This window comes from Stegodyphus dumicola, chromosome 7, assembly GCF_044657685.1.
Source record: "Stegodyphus dumicola isolate Sdum_Otavi_A_Nest chromosome 7, ASM4465768v1".
NCBI classification, from domain to species: domain Eukaryota; kingdom Metazoa; phylum Arthropoda; class Arachnida; order Araneae; family Eresidae; genus Stegodyphus; species Stegodyphus dumicola.
Window position 1 is genome coordinate 153930026 of NC_140774.1, and position 23077 is coordinate 153953102.

Consider the following 23077-nt stretch of genomic DNA (forward strand, 5'->3'; position numbering starts at 1 on the left):
AAAAAGTTTTCTGATGTTAAAATATAAAGCGACGAGTGTTGCTTTGCAGACTGTTGTGAAAACTATTGATAAATAGATATACAATTTTTTTTTGAAAAGAAGATCTTATTCACGGAAATTCATAGAATCTGCGTTCTTGAAAACAGTGGTAGGCTTCCTTATTAGATCATGCATACAACTTGTAATATTACTTGATAAATAAAAAATTGAAAACATTTTTTGCTCGGTGAATTTATTGGTATAATTTTTACTTTAGAGTTTTGAAGAAATAAAGCAGCATGAGAATATTAATTACGTATTTTAACATTTTAAACTTGGATATCATTTATGTGAAAATACTTTCGGCAACAAATGGTCTGTAACAAAATTATAAACTAATGAACCTGCCATACTAACAAATCGTAAAATAACATCAGTAAATGATATTAAAGGTAGTAAATCAATGTCAAATTGCTATAATCTAGTTTTTTAACCGACTGCTCTACGGAGGCCATAGGAAAAGTATGTTAAAAATTCCACAGTTTTGAAACTAAATATCTCAATTAATTTTATTTGATACTGTAGTTAATCGTGTTTTATTTCACTTCCTTGTAAGAAATAATGGAATTATTGTAATCCTGAAAAATTTCGTGTTTCATATTTTCGCGTAAATATCCATTTTGAACGTTCCCGAACCCATTTGGACGATTTTATTGGGAATGCCTGTACATACGGACAATAATTTCAGTATGTCCATATGTTGGGAGTAAATAGTAAGGGGAAGATTACCACTCTTTACAGGATCAGAACCATCGTTCTAACGCTAATCCACTCAAGTTCGACAGGGGCTGTAAGGGACTGTCAAGTTTGTCTCGGAAAGTGTGGCTCGGGTGTGTGTAAATTAAATAATTATAAAGGTGGTTGTTGGAAGTTTCGGCTTCCCGGGCTCGCCTGTGGAGGATTTAGTTTAAGTCTGAGCTTCTCCCTCGGTGCAATGTAGTACATACGGACAGAATAAAGGACTTTTTTTCCAAAATGTATTTAAATTGTATTAAATGGTGATTTTTAGTGAATCAAAAACGATTAGCTGCAGAGCATTGAAATTTCGTATACGGGACTTATAATTATATTATATTAATAATATCTAGTTGTGCACTTCTCTTTCTTATTGCAATCGGCAGTACCAAATTTGTATATATATATATACCCTGACGAGCCAAAACATTATTACCATCCCCACATTTTTCAATGAACTCGTCTGGATGACGTGGCAGGCACGTGATTATGTGCAGATGAGATTTAATTGCGTGCGAGTGGTGGGAAATGCTGCTGATCTAAGCCAGTTTGATAGAGAGCAGATTGTAATGGTTTGGAGATTTGGAAGGAGTATCTCCCAAACTGCACGACTGGTAGGTTGTTCACTATCTGCCGTTGTTAGCATTTAAGCCGACTGCAAAAATGTCGGTGAATCCAGTAGTAGACGCCAAGGTGGTGGACGTCTGCGCATCATCAAACAAAAGGAACGTCGGAGACGTCACTTGGTACAGCAAAATCGGTGACAGACAGTGGCTCAGCTGACAACAAAATACAGTGCAGGTTCAAGTGCAAGTATTTCGGAATATATGGTTCAGCGGACACGATTTGATATGGGACTGCGCAGCAGATGTCGCTCTCGTGTGCCTATATTGACAAAGCGTCATTGTCAACTAAGCCCACAATCGGCCCGGTGTCATCGAGACAGGATCATGGATGAGTAGAAGACAGTCATCTGATTGGATTAATCACAATTCCTCATTCGTCATGTCGATGGCCATGTCAGGATACGCTGTCTTCCAGGTGAACAGTTGCTTCTCTCTGTACAGCAGGTCATACACAGACTGGTAGTGGAGGTATTATGCTTTGGGGGACGCCCTCATTGGCGGATCTAGGACCCTTAATTGTGGTAGAACGGACCATGAAAGATGCTTACTATCTGAACATAACTGCGGAAGTAGAACTAAACAATAATGTTACAAGAAAAATATCATGGAGTAAGTGAAAAGAACTTCCTTCAGTAACATCGAGAGAGGGGTTGCATCTATAAAAGTAGTGCTTTGTGTATGGTGGTGCTGCAAAGGAACTTTATACTATGAAATCATACCACCAAATCAGACATCAAATTCAAAAAAATAATCTTTCCAAATGGCAATTTTAAAAGTAAAACTGAAACAGTGCCCAGAAATGATTAATTCTCAAGGTATTGCCTTCCATGACAATGCTCAACCTACATTTTGATGAAAGCCAGAACGATTTATTGAGTGTGGCTGGTTCATTTTGTGTTACAATCACTTTACCTCTGGAATTTCATCACTTTAGGCCCCTTCATAATTTTCTGAACGGCCAGTTAACTTCTTTGAAGACAGCCAAACAACACCTCTGTAATGTCTTTAAGAATAAACTTAATAGCGTTTTTTAGAAAAGGAATTTTCCATCTATTTTCCACGGTATTCAATAAAAGTTTTTTATGATGTTTGTACTGTTTGTTCGTATTTTTCACCAAAAAACAGCAGAACAGTTTAGATGACACAATATCAAGTACTAACATATCAATATGTTTTCACTGCACTATTTTCTATATAACATTCTTTATATCGACGGTTCAGCTTACATATGCATTGACAGTGAAACCGTAATTTTAGTAGCAGTAGCAAAGTAATGCCTTTATGCGCATAAAATTTGTGACAATTCACATTACTCTACTTCTTTGTCACCTTTATTCTAGATAACACTAATACTGTAACATGAAATGCATGTACACTGCTCAAAAAAAAAAAAAAAAAAAAAAAAAAAAAAAAAAAATGGGACAGTGCTATATCTCCCGTTCTACTGGACCGATTGACAAAATTCAAATTGCGTTCTTCATGTCTCGAAAGCGCGACTTAGGATATATATTAGATTTATATATAGCACTATTCTAACATAGGTATTTTGACACAAAATCGGACTTTTTCTGAAATAACATACCAATTGTTTTACATATTTCGATTCTACGACTCAAATTACGCCTAAATATGAAATTTTGTAAAATTTGGAGCGAAATTTACAGAGAAATTTACAAATTTATGTTGGCACTTTTTTGTCAGTTTGCGCCAAGAATACTTCACTTGGCGAACTTCTTAATATATAGCAACATAGTTTCCTTTGGAAAAAAAGTATATGAATATAGTAAAGCACAGTTTTACACGCCTTTCAATGTTCCGTTCAGAAAAAATATATATAAATAAGAGAGATGTATAACCGATATTTTAACTTAGGATGACTTGCATACACTGCTTTAAACAGTTTTATCATTGTGCCCATTGCTTTACACAATTTTATCCTACATTTGGTTTCTTAAAATATTATATTATATTTTATATATTCATATTTTATTCATATTTTAGTCAAATATTTTATTTTTGAAATCGCAAGAATCAAATATCATAAGATTGAAAAGTTTTAAATTTAAAAAAATACGAATACTAAATTTTACGAAAAAAATTATTTTTCTTCTCTGTTTCTTTACGCATTCTGAAAGTATATTGAAAAGTATCCAACTTTTCGAAACATTTTGTATTTCTGACAATCATTTTAAATAAAGTTATCGCCTTCCATTTCATAAAGGCCCACAAACGGCCGAGCGGTAAAGTTGCTGAACACTGGTAGTTCACTCCGGGGTTCGAACCCCGGTAAACGGGCTGGTTGCATGGGCGTTTTCGTGGATTTTCTCATGTGTAAAGCGTATGACAGCTGGTTTCCCTTAGAAAGTTCTTCACGAAGTATTTCGTCAGAGCCTTTATCAGTCTTTAGAGGCTAAACATTTTAAAGCTATGAGATGAAAGAAAAGACTGGTTTCATCAAAAGGTTTTGGTTTATTTTATTATGAAAAAGCACATTACGGCTATCTGCCTAAGGGGAGGGATGCCTTCCTGGAGGACTTTCTAAGGGAAACTGGCTCGCATACACGTTACACATGGGGAAAACCACGAAAACCCAGCCCGTTCGCGGGATTTGAACCTCGGACCGAACTACCAGTGTTCAGCGACTTTACCGCTCGGCCGCTGTTTCATCAGGAAGGAAAAAAAAACATCTTTAGGTGACATCCACATACATCACTGGATAAACTCCTGAATCTTCAAATAATTCGACTGAGTAAATCATGGGATTCACCATTTATGATACGATATAATGTTCTATAATGTAATTTACACAACCATATAGTTTAAAACCAGTCGCTCTTCACTTTAATCTGCAATGATATCGTTTTGTCTTTTCTGTTAACACAAGCTCAATTGATGGTATTTGCTGGTGTACTCGTGCAAGTGTTTTCTCTTTGAACGCCTAAATTCTTTGAAGTATCCTAAAGGTATATTCAAAAGCGTCCAACTTTTTGAAACATCTTGGTATGTCTGACAGCCAAATTTCCCTGCAAATTTTTGCTTACTTTTCTCCCTAATTTTCTTCTTTCCTTCTACAGTTATTTTCAGTGCTCACACAAAAAAATTAAGATTTTTCGATTCCTAGACTTCCATAAATTTTGCATTCTTGTCATTTTTTTTAAAATATCAATTGCATCAACTGCGTTTCAGCTGAAGACAGCTTTTCATTTTCTAGACATTTTAACTATAAACAAAGTATAGAGCACAGTCCAGAGCATAAATATTTTAATTAAAAGATTTTTCCTTAATGACAAAGAAATAAAACAGTCCAGCAGGGTTTATTCTGTACCACCGAGTAACCCGAATCTTATATCGGCTGAAACAATCTAACTCATATTAAAGATCATGTTTTTTTATACAATCTATAACGCGAGAGAAAAATTAGCTCCTTAAAACATTCTTTCTAAGAGGATTCATATAAAATATTATATTTAAATATATATATTTTTAAAGCTGGGACTTGAACCAAACTGTCAGACTTTTAAAGTTTAATTTACATGGCGGTTATAATTAAAGTTCCAATTTGAAATGGTCATAAAAGGAAAACTACTGGACCACATGTTATCAAACTGGGGAATCGTGTAAAGGAGGTTATGGGAATTTATTTTCGGCGGAAAAAAAAAAGAGTTCAAAAACTCACCACCAGTGGAAAAATGGCGCTGTATACAATATTGGTAAATGAAATAAGACATGAAAACATCTGTTTAAAATGTGTTTAATAGTTTCCGAAATGTGTTACAAAGCATGTTCAATGTAGCGTCCAGCATTTTTCGAGAGCAAGTTAAATCCTGTTACTGCATTCTTAACAGCAGTTATTAGCATATCAGGAGCAATGTTACGGGCATTTTTCATTTCTGCCAAATTGTTTAGAATATCACCATAAACAGTGCTTTTGAGATAACCCCATAGCCAAAAGTCACAGAGATTGAGGTCTGGTGGGAAAAGGGGAATTGTCGGCCTATAAGACGTTCATTCGTGAAATGTTTCCTAAGTAAATGTGCGACACACGTGAGGTGAGGCCCAGCCCTGCATAAAAATCGTAGTATCTAAAATGCCATGTTACTGCAGTTCCATGCAGTTCATGTAGCACGAAACATTTTAACATTGACTCTAAGTGAGCTGCAATCACAGTGGTCCAGCTGTCACCTGCTCTTCAGAGAAAAATGGTTCAGTTATAAAACTAGCTGTCATTCAACACTAAACGGTGTGGAATGACTGCTATGCAATCGAATGCAGTAGGAGAATGTAATGGAACTAGATAGATAACATGAGGGATTTCTTTGGCCCAAATCGATTAAAAGCGTTTTGAATCAGTATCTTCATGTTTTAGTGCCGAATTCAGGCTTCAAAAGTTACAAATTAGCGATCTGTAAGAAAACGATTTCCAGATTGTACGCACTTGTGCGAGTGATTTGCGATCTCACATTTTGTAATCGCTAATTCGTGGTTTTCACGGATGAATTTCTCACTTACACGGATGGCGCACTCGAATTCAAAGCTTTTAAATGGTAATTTGCCTACTTCAAAGTTTCTTAAGGGTATGCAACATGTTAAACCCGTGTAACAAAAGGTTAAGCTAGATTCCGACCCATATTTCGTTTAACAATATTGCATACAGCGCCATTTACCCCTGGTGGTGAGGTTTCCAACTTCCTTTTTTTCGCGGAAAATAAATTCCCATGACCTCCTTTACACAATTACCAAGTTTGATAACACTTGATCCAGTAGTTTTCCTTTTATGACCGTTTCAGTGTGGAACTTTAATTATAACCACTCTGTATATTATTAAATTTTAATTTGAAGCTATGCGTTATATGTATACCAAGCGTAAATTTTTCGCTTTTATGGAAAAAATAAAGAATCAAAGCAAATATACTTAGGATAATGGACCAAAACTGAAAAAATTTCCCCTCCCTCCGAAAATAAAATATTGAAACTTCGACCTTGAATTTATTGGATTATCGAAATATTTAATTTGACTTATCTTCTAAGTCCTAGTTCCGACAACAATTCCGTCAAAACTTCCGAATTACTTAAGCTAAAGTAAAAGATTTAGTATATATTCACTGTATGTTAATAAAGTAATCAGAGTGGAATAAAAATAGATTATAAAATTTACGCTGATGCAAATTTTTGTCTGACTGCACAACATGTAATGGAAGAGAAGGCTTGTAGAGATCTGTTTTTGACATGCCTCTAAAAGTAGATGTCATACTCCTTTTGTCTCTTCAATGTCAAAAAACTTTCCTTTGAGAGGCAACTATAGTTTTTGGGAAAGAAAAAAATCACAAGAAGACAAATTTGAAGAACATGCAGGACGATTGAGTACACATACTTATTTTCGGAACACAAGCGGTTCTCCGACTGGTTATTGAATAATGAAAAGATGCATTGTCATGCAATACAAAACATTCGGAATAGGTTTTTCTGACTGAAAACGTAAGATTAAAAGTCATCTGCTTAATTCACAGTCATTTACAAGTCAACTACTCTTGCAATTGCAGAATCGTTTTGATCCTGAGCTTGTAAGACAAACCTAATATCACTGGATTTAAACACTTCTTTAATCTTCCGAGAACGTTCCTTCTTTAGCTCATATTCCAAGAATATTAAGTGAATACAATTATTGCAAAAGCAATTGAATATTCATTTGCACTACGACTTGGTAGTTTACTAACGAGTTAACAAAACTTAAATTCTGCTTTTTGTGTCTAACAATACAACAATATTTTAAATATTTAGAAATAAAATATTAAATTGGAGCCTCACCAGTTGCCTAGCATTTGAAGATTGTTAAATACTAATTGTTTGTTGCGAAGTCTAACCCAGGCTGCATGGTTGGTTTCCGTAGTTTTCTAGGTTCTCTTTACAAAGGTTTTCTATGAAAGCATCTTAATCAAATAGCTCCCATGTTCTTTCTATGTTCAAATAACCAACTAACCTAGTTTAAGCGCGATTTCTAAGTGAAGTTACTAGCAAAACCCGAATACTCATTAAAAATCATGTAGCTTGCCAATCGGGAGTAACATGAAAGATGCGGCGCCAATAATTGAATTCCTGCTACGGTACGCTGTTTTTAAACTTAGATGGTCGTTCCTTAATTAAATAGCTCACCAGCAGCCGAGCGGTAAAGACGCTGAACACTGGTAGTTCGGTCCGAGGTTCGAATCCCGCGAACGGGCTGGCTGCATGGGCGTTTCCGTGGTTTTCCCCATGTGTAACGTGTATACGAGCCAGTTTCCCTTAGAAAGTCCTCCACGAAGGCATCCCTCCCTTTAGGCAGATAACCCTCGTGTGCTTTGCGATAATTAAATAATCCAATCCAATCCTTAATTAAATGTAATTGATTTGTAACTTCTACTAGAGCTGACGGTTAGAACTGAAGTGTAAATAAATAATATCGTGTGCAATATTTGCAATTTATAAGAAGGATTTATTAATAACCGTAATAATTACTTATGATATTACTAATGATTAGGATTCAGTTCTTGACAATTATATTCTAAATTAGAATTTTAAGAATATAATGAAAATACGCTACGCACAAAAATACATTTTAAGATAAAAAAATGAGTTGATTTTTTATGTTTTAAAACTTCTTGAATTCATTTAATAAACATCGTATCCTCGTTGTTAATTGAATCCAGAATATTGGGTGTCGTTTATATAATTATTCTTACTTGTCCACAGAATCTGCTGACTTATCCAGCCATTAAGTAGCTGCAGATCATTTCTACACAACCACCGAACTTCCATTAATTCAGTCTCTAGAGGGTTGTATGTTTATATCATACTTTGACTTTTATAAAAATGATTATTCTAAATCTTATGTTTCTATAAAAATATACTGTGCTTTAAAAATATGTATCAGCCGCTCTTTCAGCCACTTCAAAAGCAACAGTTTGTTTTTAGAAATAAATTATGCAGTTACTGTCATAAAATTCAAATAAACATCAAACAAAAATTCTCAGTTTTAGACAATTCGATTTAAACGAAGTAAAGCAGCAGACGATAAAACGCCGAAGGTAAAAATTTACTCATACAAAAATTTACTCTTATTTTTTTTAAAGATATAGAGAAATTAAAAAAAAATAGTTAAAAATTTGAATAATATCATATATAATTTAAAAAAATAGCTTTAAATATAGTATTAATAAATATTTATTACGCATCATTGAGGGAAAAAATGTCATATAATTAATTCTCCGTAAAATTTTACTTGAAATTTAAGGTTAAAAATAGCTGTGGCAATTCAGTGTAACAAAAATCCATAGACCACATTTGGCGTTATTATCGCTCAAAAAAAGATGCCAAATTTCAAAACGCGAAAATATGTAAATTTGTGTATATCTTAGAAAATTTTGAATAAAAAAGCCTAATTTTTTGCAGATATGCTTAAAAATACGCCTACTTTAAGATGATGGTAAAAATTTTATAGGTTATAATTCAAAACTTTTTTCGAAAAATTTATAAAAATTATTTTAAAATAGAAATTTTAAAAATAAAACACAAAAAATGGTTAAATTTTATTTGGAATGAACCTAAATTTCGAAATGTGAGAGAAAAAATAAAAAAAGTTTAATAAAAAAAGAGATATTAATAAATATTTGCCAAATTCGATTAACATTGAGGAGCTAAAATTTTGAGAGCTAATATTTTAAAAACTAATCGTACGATTTTTACAAAACTTGGTATTCTGGCATAATTTGAGTCGTAGAATCGAAATATGTAAAAAAATTGGTATGTTATTTCAGAAAAAGTCCGATTTTGTGTCAAAATACCTATGTTAGAATAGTACTATATATAAATCTAATATATATCCTAAGTCGCGCTTTCGAGACATGAAAAACGTAGTTTGAATTTTGTCAATCGCCTCAGTAGAACGGGAGATATAGCACTGTCCCATTTTTTTTTTTTTTCAGCAGTGTACGTATTTGTTTCCCTCTAAATTTTAAAATGTATACTCTTAGACCAAAAAAAAAAAAAAAAAAAACCGCACCAAAAGGAGTTATCTGAATGGGACAAAAATCGGCAGATTTGATGTGCATGTACAGAAAAACAAATGATTACAGTTTGAGAAAAATTGGATGATTTATTGAAGTGCTAGAGCTTCACAAATTGAAAAAGTGAGTAAAGCGTTTGTCCACCTCTGGCCCATATGCAAGCAGTTATTCGGCTTGGCATTGATTGATAGAGGTTGCGGATGTCTTCCTAAGGGCTATCGTGGCAACTTCTGTCCAACTTTCGCCAACATCCCAAACTGGTTGGAAGGCCCTGCCCATAATGCTCCAAACGTGCTCAATAAGAGAGAGATCCGGCGACTTTGCTGGCCAAGGTAATGTTCGGAAGCACTAAGGTAAGCAGTAGAAACATGTGCAGTGTGGGGGCGGGCATTATCTTGCTGAAATGTAAGCCCAGGGTGGCGTGACATGGAGGGCAACACAACGGTCCTTAGAACTTCATCGACGTACCGCTGTGCTGTAAGGTTGCGACAGATGACAACCTAAGGGGTCCTACTATGAAATGAAATGGCACCCCAGACAATCACTCCCAAGACAATCACCCAGACAATCCCAGACAATCCCAGGCAATCAGGTGATCGGCCTGTCTGCTGGAAGACAGTCAGGTTGGCATCACACCGCTGTCCGTCTCCAGACTCGCCTTCGCTGGTCATAGGGGCTCAGTTCAAGCGAGAGCCATCACTGAAGACTATTCTACTCCAGTCAGTGACATTCGAGTGCGAATGAGCCCGACACCACTGCAAACGTGCTTGACGTTGTACAGAGGTGAATGGTAGTCGGCGCAAGGGGCGCCGTGACCTCCGCCCCCTTTCTGTGAGCCGTCTATGAATGGTTCTTGCAGTCACTGAAGCACTAGTTGCACGTACAATCGATGATAATGATGCATTTGGGGCTGTGTTCCGCTCTGACGATTACTCGGACTTCACGTACTATCGTTTCTCTAGGCCTACCGTTTCCTTGTTGACGCTGTGTGCGGCCATGGTTCACCCATTCGTGGCAACATCGCCTAATAGTGGCATCGCTCCTGCTCTAATTTCGAGGTATTCGCCGATAAGACCAACGGGCTTCTTTGAACCCAACTACACGACCTCTCTCAAATTCTGACGTCTGCACATATCGTTCGCGTACCTGTATGCGAGGCATTGTTACTGTCTACCAGAGTACACGAAATAAAATTCGTGAAGAATTTTATGACCTGGAACCGTAATTTCTCCTCTTAAATATCTTTCAGTTGCGCTGTATCGACAACCGTTCATTCATTGGCAGCCAAAATGTAAAATTTTACATTTTCCGTCGAAACCTGTATGCATATCAATTTGCGTCCAATTTGCTTTATATCTTCTCGGTGGTTTTTTTTTTTTTTTTTTTTTTTGTTTTTTGTTTTGTTTTGAGTGTATGTCACTTCACTCAAGGATGTGTATCATCCTTGAGATGTATATTTCTGATAAGTTGTTGTATGTATTTTTGTATAGTTGCTCTTTAACTTAGTAATACCTTTAGATACCGATTTTAACCCTTAGTTTTATTTTGCTCATACCTCAAATAATCATTGTTAATATACAAAGTAAGTACTTTTCTTCATATTACTGAAATAAGCTCAGATTAGCAATTTACAGAGCCGCAGGATTGTTATCGGTAATAAACTTCAAGCTTAGTGCTATCTACTGTACCTTTTTTTCTATGCTTGGACCTAAAAGCATCGGCTCCTATCTATTCTATCTTCTCATCTATTCCGTATGCAACTCTCTCCTGGTCCACCGGACGCTCATCGCAAAAGAGGCAAATTTAGCTGTATGGAAGTGGATCAGCTGCGTCTTTGGCGAATAAAAGTAACAGTTACTACCTTGTTATTGTGTCAAGAATTAGATTAACTATCAAAAGATATCTACTAAACAGTTTATCGATAAGCAGTGAGAATCTTAGAGCAAACATGTGGTGTCACCAAAGGTATCAGGAATATTAACGGTCACGCGACATATACACTAGCTCAGGAATAATGCTAGTCGATCTATCTCCAATATGTGTAAATCATTTTTTTACTTGGGGTTTAAGAGAGAAGAGTAAAGAAGTTACACTTAATGACGTACATCTCATAAATAATTTCTCTCGTGGATGAAAGAACATTTGTAAGGAGCTATCGAAGGTGGAGAAAAAGCGATTTATCTTTTTTGTACGGAAATAAAAAATTAAATCAGAGAATTTCATCGGATTTCATCACAATTTCATCTGATTAAGAAGAAATTTTTTTTTGCCACGCGAATATGATCATAATGTGGTTCAGTAAGATATTCTAGCCAAGAATTTAAACTTCCTTAGAGCTGAAACATGTTATATTAAAAATAATTATAAATGTACTACTCGAGATGCTTAACAAGATAAAGAATTAATAACAAGAAATTGTTTTAATAATTAAAGAATTGTGTAAAGTTTAGAGTGAATTTTTAGAGGTAATTTCAGTGAAAAACAAGTGCCTGTAGCACTGTTTCTAATTTTACATTCATTTATCCTTTATGAAAGTAGTGTGAATTAGAAACATCAGCTGTAGAATTTTGATATCAATAACAGCGAGATTCTATTGTTATAATAGAAACATGGTTTTACTCATCAAAAACTGTTTGGTGCATTTCACAAAACAACTCTCTAACAGGTCGTTCACTGAAACCTGTATTCAGAGAATCTTCCGACTTATAAGAAGTTAAGAAAGATAAGAGCGTATACTTCATAATATATTTTTACTTCTTTCCGCATGCGTTTGCGATGTAACTGGAGCTAACTCGAAGTTCGAAACCCGATAAGGGTATTGCAGATTTCTTTAGTTTCCTGTCATCGAAAAATTCTTAGAGAATCTACAAGTGGCGCCCGAATTAAAGTGCGATGGACGATAATTCGTCACCACCAGGATTTGGCGACTGGCACCTTTAATCTCCAGTGGGCGTTTAAAAAAGGACGGAATATGTAAGGCATTTTCTTTCTCCTTTTCGCATGCCTTCCTGGCATAATTGGAAACATGCTCGACGCATATTTAGGAGGCCGGGAGTTCGAATCTCGGGTAAGGCAATGCACATTTTCACATTCCTGCATCGATATAAACTAATGACTCTACAATGTTGACGCAGAACTACGTATAAAAGTGTTTAGCATTACTGTAAAATAACTTAAATATTACAACATAAATATTTAACTTTCTATTTGGAATTATAATTTGTAATTAAAACATGCACAGTAGTTTCTCGCTTTTTAAACAAGGTCCTTACTCTTAGATACGTCAATTAAATATTTGACTTACCTGGTCTTCTCTTACATGGACCATCTTGACAATGGCGACACTCATGTTGCAACGAATACCAAAGCTGATGACAAAGCCAAGGGAACTCATGAGAGCAATAGTGTAGCGCTTTGAGAGATTTCTGCAGCAGGGACATTCTGGCTCGAGAAAGGCTTTACTGCGTGGCTTCTTTTTTGGCTCTAAATCTTCGTAATATTCGTCTCCTAACTCGTCATCCTTTATAAATCCTCTCTCGTCGTCTTTTTTCGTTAATTTGCTGAAAACATAAAAGATATACAAATTTTACTTCAAATATCAAGAAGGAAACAAGAAAAATCTATACGAGTCACATAATATATGTCATTAGAAATAGCTTTTATTAATTTGCATAAAGCTGGTAATACTCATAAAATTATCTATTGGACAAAATTTAAATTAAATACATTTAAATCGAAAAGATAATGATACACATGGAAGGCATTCGGGAAAAGAGATAACTGTGATAATAACTGTAATACGTGCCCCGTCCTTAACATTACACGTTTGGTGCCAAGCTGGATCCCAGAATTTAGTCTCCTAAGATTAGAATATATGCTAATCATGCTACAATTCCGGGGTCCCAATCCTGGATGGCAGACTTTAAAAATGGTCTCTGTAACCACGGCTACCGCCTGGGCCCGCGGGGTCACCACTACCGGTTCTCAGATTTCACCGTGGCGGGAAACTGTCATCTTGGAAATCTGACTGGTCGTTTCAAAGGCTACCTACCAGTACTATACTACGCGGGCTGCAGTTCACAATAGATCATTACCTAGCAAACTACGGTGCCGTCCCACACCGAGGTGGGATCATCAGACCGAGATACAGACCCTACTGCTGCTTGACTTATGCCGACCCACCCAGGCAGGCCAACAGAGTTAGTCCTAAGGTGTCTCCTCCTGGGCACGTGGAACCGCCAAGTTCAATGATATTATACCCCCGTGGCCGAGACTGCCTAGGTACAGATACTAGCCAGTAGCTTCACAGAGTTCTCTGCGTCTCCTGCCAGAATGAAACGAGGAACCGCCAAGTACAATGATTTCCTCGTTTCATTTTGGCAGGAGAATAAAACGAGGAAATCATTGAACTTGGCGGTTCCTCGTTTCATTCTGGCAGGAGAATGAAACGAGGCTTAATAGGAAAGGCTCATGGGGGTCTCCTGAGAAGGAATAGCAAAATTATACAGACTTTTAAAATGAAATTAAACCGTACGTGGAACTTTGCATTTAGCTGATTAAGCTTTATAAGGCCTCATTTTTAATTTTATAACCAGTTAGTTTACGTTAATTGCCTTTCCTATTAAGCCTCGTTTCATTCTCCTGCCAGAATGTGAATTTCCAGAGCGCGAGATATTCAAATTAGCTACGATTAATTTTAGATACTTCCTTCAGGAAGTACTTATTTTAAGGTTTTGGAGAAAGTCAGAGCGTGTTCTGTTGCTTAAAGGCCATGTTGCGAACGTTGAGTCTCTAGATTAGAATTCTGCGACGTTGAGTAACTCTTGAGATTAGGCTTCTTTACGCCGACCTCGGTCAGAGCCAGCTTGCGCGCTAATTAAACTGTTAAGCCGTTAGGCTCTTCTCAAACATCATTAATTTTAATTTATCTATTACCTTTGATTTAAAGTCAAAAGTCCTGGCTTCTGTAAGCACGAATTGATGCCGTTTGTTAAACGTTTTTTTGATTAATAAAGGCTTCTGTACACCCTATCCCTGTCTGTGAAATTATATCCCTGTCTGACCCGTGAGAGTGAAAAGTTACTAATTGTCTTTCAGAGTTCTGGCCTAAATTTATGCTACCGAAGAATGTCAGATCTAACAACGTATAATCTTATAACGAATATTGTAGAGTATTGCTCTAAGGTGGTGGCTTAAACGCAAGAACGTCACCCGTAAGGCGAAACAAAATCAGCGAAGCATATGCCATCCTCTAGTGACATAACGAAAGGGTAATCTTTCCGATTCCATTTCTTGCTGCTATCGAGCTGGTGGCGTAGTAATCAACATTTGTTCTTCTCCTGAAAAATTTACAAGTATTTATACTACTTTCAAAAAAATAAAATTTCAGGAACATCCGCGATGACTCGACTTTCATTAATCTTTTTAGTAGAGAGATGATTTACCTTATGATAACTGTGAAATTTAGATTGGTTGCATGTTTTTATCAGCTTGTGTTGCTTCTGATGTACCGTTCCTAAGCACATCACTATATTTCCTTCGGGTCAGTTTGGTGGGAATTTGTTCTCAGAACGCTTTATCAGCACGAGCAAATTTTCGTCTGCCTTCCAAATCTGTCTCTCTGCTTCTGTTTTCGTACTTTTGGAAGGGTTTTGATGCACTCGGTATATCCTATGTAACTGCTCACATGGGGTGCTCGTTAGTAAAGATGAGTAGGATTTTCTTCTTTCTTCAGACAGCATTCAACACTTCAGTGGTTTAAATTACATGTCTTCTAGCACTGAAGCACAAATGTTGGCCAGACCTCTAGTATTTATAGCACTGCATTGGCCCATTTTTCTTCGGTTTGACTATACATTAACGCCTAGAATATAGTTTAGGTTATAGACGGCTTTTCTGCTTCATTTTTCTCAAGTTCAAGTAAATATATCGGAAGTTTCTCAACAGTATTTCCATTTTTTTCAAAAACGACTTTACCGGCATGATGGGGAGGTTGCAAGTTCGTCGCTGATGACTTCTTCGGAAATAGTCTTGGGAATTCTTTTAATAAAACTTTTACTAGTTTTTCACTTTTATTTTGATACGAATGAAAACGATTTTTTTTTTTTTTTCCTGCGGACCTTTCTTCACTAGTGATACTATACACACAGAATAGCACTGTGTTAAAACGGTTATGCATGTGCCCCTCCCCCCCAGAAAAACTGAAAGTTTTCAGTTTTTATATTATGCCCAGAAAGGCGTTTTTTTTTTTTTTTTTTTTTTTTTTTTTTTTTAATGTTTGGTGTGTTACTTTTATTGATTAAGTACCATACTCTTCGCGCTTAAAACACATAAAATTCTGTCAACAGCAATAACACAAAATACTTGAAAACAGCATAATTTTAGAATTTCCGATACACAGTCTCGCGCGCTGGAGATGAAAATTTTTTTTTCCGTACAGTGTTGCCATTGCTCGCTTTGAAATCGTTGAGTTTGTTTATCAAAAATTCGTTAAAGTTTTACGAAATTTAAATAGATTATAAAAAAAATTTGCAATTCAAAATTCGGACTTGCAAGCACCTATGCACGGTTGGAGGACTACGTTATTCAAAATTTGATGACTCTACCGTTGTTTCTTCAAAATGCGAGAATCATTCATGCAGATTCTTCATTATTTAGTTTCTTTAAATATAATACATGGCGGTAATATTTGGTGGCAACAGTTGGAAAAGTGAATCGATGCAAAATGCCGTTTTGAAATTAATAGCCCTTCTGGGCTAACGTCCTTTAGACTAAAAAAAAGTAAAAAAGAGAAAAAAAGATTGTTCTATATCTCCCGTTCTATTCGATCGATTTACGAAATTTGACATGTGTTTTTCATATCTCGAAATTAGGATTGATATAAGATTTATATATAGTATTGTTCTAACACAAGTATTTTGACACAAAATTGAACTTTTTCCAAAATAACGTGCTGACTTTTCTCCATATATCGATTCTACACATCAAATTATGGCAAAGTGCCAAATTTTATAAAAATCTCAGCAGCAGTTTTTTAACATTTTACCACTGCAATGTTAATTGAATTTGTCATATCACTTTCAAAATTAAAACTACTTGATTTTTTCTTTTATGATATGAAATTTAGGCTTAATCCAAAGAAATTAATAAATGTTTCCTGATTTATTATAAAAAAGTAAAATTTAAAATAACTTTTATAAAATTTTCGAAAACCAATTTTGAATTATAACCTAGAAATTTTACCATTATCTTAGAGTATATGTATGTTTAGACATACCTGAAAAAATAGAATATATTCAAAATTTCCGAAGATATACGTGAATTTATACTTTGGCGAGTTTTGAAATATGGCATATTTTTTATGAGCGATAATAACGCCAAATATGATTTAAAAACTTTCTTAAAATCTTCAATGAATTGCAATAGCTATTTTTAACCATAAATTTTAAAACAAATCTTTACTGTTGAATATTAACATGAAATTTCTTTATTTCCATTTTTATAAATGATGCATAATAGATATTTATTATTAAAATATAAAAAGATATTTTTTAATTTATAAAACATATGAATGAAAAGTTTAACTTTTTTCCTATAAGAGTAAATTTTTATATTCCATTTTATCATGTGCTTTTTTTACTTAACTTCATTTAACATGTAACGAAATTTATTTTCAGATTTGAAAATGGTTTATTTAACACTTCTGAATAATTTAAACAATACTCGAAAAGTATTGTAAATGAAATATGCATTCCTTTACTATAAAAATGTTTCACAATGTTTTACAAGATTTACTAGAATGTAAGTTTTTCCTTTCTGCATGTAGCAAATGCAGAAAATAAAAGTAATTCTGAGAAAGTTTTATGTCAAAGATATTTAGCATTAACTGCAAAGTATATTTTCCAAAAACTGTTGTTTCTATTTGAGAGATGCATTAATATTATCATCAGAGACCCTATTTTTCAAAGCACAATGTATTTTTATAAAAGCATAAGATGTAGAAAAATGTAATTTTTAAAAGTTAGATTGGGATATAAACATTTAGTCCGTCACAGATCAACGTAATCGGTGAAATTACGAAAGTTCAAAGGTTGTACAGAAATCTCCTGCAGCTATTCCGGATTCCATGGCCAACGATAACACGTTGTATTCTGGATTCCATGGCCAACGATAACACGTTGTATTCTATATTCCATGGCCAACGATAACACGTTGTATTCTGGATTCCATGGCCAACGATAACACGTTGTATTCTGGATTCCATGGCCAACGATAACACGTTGTATTCTGGATTCAATAGCCAACGATAACACGTTGGCCATGGATCTAAGAAAATAAGTCTAAGAAAATAAATTTAAAAATAAAAATTAAACTAATTTTTTAGCCTAAAATATATCTTCCGATGCAGCGTATTTTGATTCTGAGCTTGAAATTTTAAATCAGAATGTATTTGTCAAGACCTGAATTCATTAGTAATATAATAATTACTGTTAAATTTATTTTCATATTACTATTACTTTTGTTACCTTCACTGTTATACTAGAATTTATTAAAATTCTTCTTGTAAAATAATTTCAAAAATACAAAAAGTTGTCCTTTTCTGTACATGTATGACTAATTTCATACCAGTTAGTGTTTATAAAATATTTTATTCCTCTTTCAAGCATGCCTTCATGGTGTAATGGTAGCACACTCGGCGAGTATTCAAAAGATCTAGGTTCGAGTTCCACTGAACATTTTTCACATCTTCTGCTTCAAAAAATCCTAATGGCTGTACATGTTTCACACCATTTTTACTATACGTTGTTTTTTTGTCTTCTACACTATCTGTTATCGCCACTAAAAATGACGGATTAAGTGAGTTTAATTAATGAATGATAATCTAAGTTTAGAAAGAGCGTATTGGCAGATAAGTATTGGCGCTGTATCCCTCATATTCATCCCATTTTAATTAGTTAAATCAATCCGATTCAAAAGTAGAAAAGGGATATTCTTAAGAACAGCATATAGTACTTTCAAACAGCTTAATTTGTTAATCTAACAACAGACAGATTCAGTATGAAAGATAAATAACTTACATTTTGGTGAATGGCATCAGACTCGAATGAAAAGTAAAAAGACGTAATTTTAGTGATTTGAGGCAAAATCTCATTTCGAGACTAATAACACTTTTAGGCTAAAACGAGACAGTTCTATATACCTCGTTTTAGTCGGCTGATTGACAAAATTTAACTTGCGTTTATTTACTTTTTTTCATGTTTCGAAAGCGCGACTTAGGATATATATTAGATTTATATAAGATTCACCTACAAAGTAACCGAACAAATTAAAAGACCAAACAGTAAAATAAAAAAGAGGAAGAGTAAATTCATGTTTAGAAAGTGTGACATCTCAACTCTTGTTAAAGCCTGTTTAAACTGGTTATTTTGACGTTTGCTTATCAAAACGCCCGAGTCATTTTCATTTATTGAGAAGACATCGTAAAAAGAAATTTACTTCGAGACGGAACAATGTAATAACATTAAATTTTGTTAAAAAGTTCGTAAATCTGCTGCTACTGAAACATTAAATATGATTAGAACAGTATATGGTAATGCATCATTATCAGGAACACAAGTGAGTGCAATTTACAAGTGGAAAGCTAGGGTGCCCTTTAACTTTAAAGAATGAGAAAAATATGGAGAAAGTTTGGTCTTCGGTAAAAGCTGTTAAATGCGTAACAACTCAGAAATATTCAGATATGCTTAGGATAAACAAAAAAAGTTGTTACTTTGATTCAAAATAAAAAAATGAGGAAAGCTTGTGCTTTGGAGTTTGACAGAACAGCAAAAATAAGATAGGAAAGCTTTCTGTGAATATTTGCTGATTACTGCGAGACACGATAACAATTTCTTAAAGGTTATCATAGCCGGAGATGTCTACAATATGACTCAGAAAAGACAAAATACTCAGTAGAAAGTACCGTTTTTTTCCTATAAAAAAAGAACGGATGTCGAAACCAAAGACTAAGGTGATGTTGATTGCATTTGATGTACTGTGTGCATTTTTGATTACAAAAGATTTACTTACCATTCTGACCCTAAAAATTAATTAATCAGTATTTTTACAAGTTTGGAAGGAGATTTTTGATTCTACACAATAGTTTCTTTTACACGATGATGACAGGTTCTGTAGTGTCTTTGTTTTGAAATGCTGAGTCATTCATTTTACAATAGGTGCCTTTTGATTATCTATTGTAATTATATCCCCCCGGTCGCTTGGAGTTTTAATTCTAACAGACCCCATACACCATTGTCTGTACAACAACAGTATCTTACTAAGTATTCAACTGTAGCGATAAATCATCCTACATATTCTCCCGACTTATCTCCAGCTGATTTTTACTTACTGTACGAAGTAAAAAAGAAGTATTGTAATCGAGAAAAACTTCAGGCATCATATTTCAACGAAAATATCCATTTTGACCGCTATCGAATGCAATTTAACGATGTTTTTGCGTGACATCTGTACGTAAGGACAGAATAAAAGACTCTTTTCCTCCCCCCCCAAAAAAAATATAAAACTGCTTTAAAATGAATTCTGAAGAGAATTTTTCGTGGTGTCTCTACGTACGTATATATCACGCATAACTTAACGAGTAGCCTCAGCACGTTAAAATTTTGTATACAGGACTGCTATAACATGTAGATGTGCACCTCGTATTTTGGTTGCAATCGGCCGCACCAAATGTATATAAATATATATATATATATATAATAATAAAATTCCATAGTCAAGATTACACTTAAATTCTAACTGTATGTTCTTTTCATTTTTTAATGGCGACGTTCTCTTATTTGAAAGTACGTGGAATTAAATCTACAGCCCCGTAGTCAAGTTGTTTTTCCCGCCTTTTCTACACCTACAGTTATAGAATGTTCTGGAAATATTTAAAGTGAATTGGAATGGCTGACGAGGCTGACGTCATTTCTTGGAAGCTCCACCTTTCCAGAGGCTATAAAAGGACTCGCAGAAGGAATATCGGGGCTTTTCTTAAATGTCACGATGCAGTAAACTTCATACAAAAAAGTTATTAGTAATTCTTTTTATTTACTCCGGATATCTAAATTTTTGTAACTGCTATTTCTCCTGAATAATAATAAATGGATCCTGTTTTTTTTAAAACTTATCGTCTGATAATTTAAGTTACGACTAAAGCTGGCACATCACATATATATCCACTCTGTTAGCCGGCACAGTAATCTCAGTTTCTTTACTCTTATATGTTTGTAAATAAAATAATTTATTATTTATTATACTTATTTATAAATTTTGTGCATTCTGAGTTATAATATGAACGAAGAATAACGCTGTTAAGTGAACCTAGTGCCAGAGTGTCGCTATGGTAAACAAATATAGTGAATTTTAAAGAGTGCATTTATTCTATTGTGGTTTATGCGCTATCGACGAAATAAATTTAATTCAATCCAATAAGTTTAAATGAAATGCAAGAAAAAGTGCGTATAATTTAATATTCCGTACAAGGAAGTCATGTGGTGTAGACAAGAAATTTTTCCTTTTGCAGAAGCTTAAGATGGCCATGAAAGGAAGGAAATTTCTAAATATCTCGGATATTAAATAAAACGTTACGCGTATTTTTCAAAATGTTAGTTCTAACGCCTATAAACTGTTTTTCGATGATCTAAAGAAAGGTTGTAAAAACTGCACATACCCCTGGCGATTGCTTTGAAGGAAATAAATTTATTTGAAGGTTAGTAACCTTTGGCTCATTTATAAGTAATTTTCGGCGTACTTTTAGCGTGCATCACAAATTGGACTTTTTCTGAAATAACATGCCAGTTGTTTTCATATTTCGATTATACGAATAAAATTATGCCTAAAAATTAATTTTATAAAATTTGGTGAGAAACGTACGCAGTTATTCAAAAACATAATTGGCGCACTTTACTCACTGAGATTAACCAGAACTTCCTAGTTTAAAGTAAGCTTTTCGCTCTCCCTTTTATAATGAAAGTGAGGAAAATATGTTTCGTTTCGTCTGTCTTGGAAATATTTTTATTTTATATTATATTTTATAATCAAAGTTATATTTTGTATATTTTTTGCTTTTTAAAGAATTTATTTTAATTATTTGAATTGCGGGGTTGAATTACAATTCTTCAAATAGCTATTTAAGAATTTCTATTCATTCATTCGAATTATGTTATTAAAGCATATTTACTCATTCGTTTTTTAATCTAAATTTATTTGAATAGCATTTCTTTGGAAAAAATAGTTTATGACAAAGTACTCGATACGATGACTTTGAAAATTGGTATTCTGCATTAAAAGAGAAAATACTTTAAAGCATGATTAATACGACTTTCATTGGGCCCTTCAAAAAATATATGTAAATGAAAAAGATGTATAATCTACATTTTAATTTAGAATGATTTTTATATAAATAATTTTCCACAGTTTTATCATTGCGTTCCTGCTTTACACAATTTTATCATCCTGCATTTAGTTTATTAGGAGCCTATCCGTATTTCCAAATAAATTTAAATTTAAATTTTTTTTAAATCACAAGAATCAAATAGCATAATATAAAAAAGACAATTTTATGTAATAAATAAATAAAAGTAAATAAATAAAAGATACTGTTACGAATTTTGTACGTACGGTAAATAATTTTAGTGAAATTATTTAGCAAATGCCTCAATGTGATAAATATTTATTTGGTATTATTAATAAAAATGAGAATAAAGAAATTCCATATGCTAAACCTCAGTAAATGTTTTTAAAAATATTTAAGGTTATAAAATAACTGTTGCAATTCATTACAGGTTGTAACAGTTGTAACATTTGGTGTTATTATCGCTTATAACAAATATGCCAGATTTCGAAACAAGCCAATAAATTCACGTATATTTGCAGAAACTTTGAATAAAAAACTCTAATTTTTTTATACTTTTTTGCTAGAAATACCTCTACTTTAAGATTTTGATAAAAATTTTATACTTAATATTTCAAAAGGTCTTTCGAAAAGTCTTTTTAAAAGGTCTTTTTAAAAGCACAAAGATTTAAAATAAATCAGAAAAAGTAAATGACTTGTATTGAGATTAAGGCTAAATTTCAAATAATGAAAGAATAAATTAATATAAAAGCCCTTATTATATATATATATATATGTATATATATGCGGAATTCAATTAACATTGCGGAACTAAAATTTTGGCTGCTAATTAAAGGAAAAAAAGATTGCGCCGCGATATTTACAAAACTTTACACTTTGAGATAATTTGAGGCCACCGAGGGCCGAACGGTAAAATCCCTGAACACTGGTAGTTCAGTCTGAGGTTCGAATCTCGGCGACCGGGCTGACTGCATGGACGTTCTCGTGTTTTTCCCTATGTGTCGTGTATATGTTACTGTGAAAGACCGAAATTTGAGAATGTCGACTTTCACCGGAGAATGTCAACATTCACCAAATACGTCGGGGAAAGATCGAATATTGCGTTACATTCTTGTTCTTTCGGACCCTCACCGGTGCATGTCGACAATCACAGATATGCTCTGGTGTAGGTCGAAAGAGAGGCGTATATGTACACGCTGACATTACAAAAGGAAGTGTTCCACAAATAAATGTAGTTGTAAAAG

At 34.0% G+C, this 23077-nt stretch overlaps 1 protein-coding gene across 2 annotated transcripts in view; it reads right to left on the reverse strand.

Annotated features, from left to right (window-relative positions):
- Positions 1–23077, reverse strand: part of LOC118189372 (vesicular glutamate transporter 1-like) — a 607793-nt gene that overhangs the window by 131582 nt on the left and 453134 nt on the right. For both annotated transcript variants that reach the window (XM_085820946.1, XM_085820945.1), the window contains exon 3: positions 12744–12999. In XM_085820946.1, the coding sequence (XP_085677072.1) occupies positions 12744–12999 (256 nt within the window). The remainder of the gene's footprint in view (positions 1–12743; positions 13000–23077) is intronic.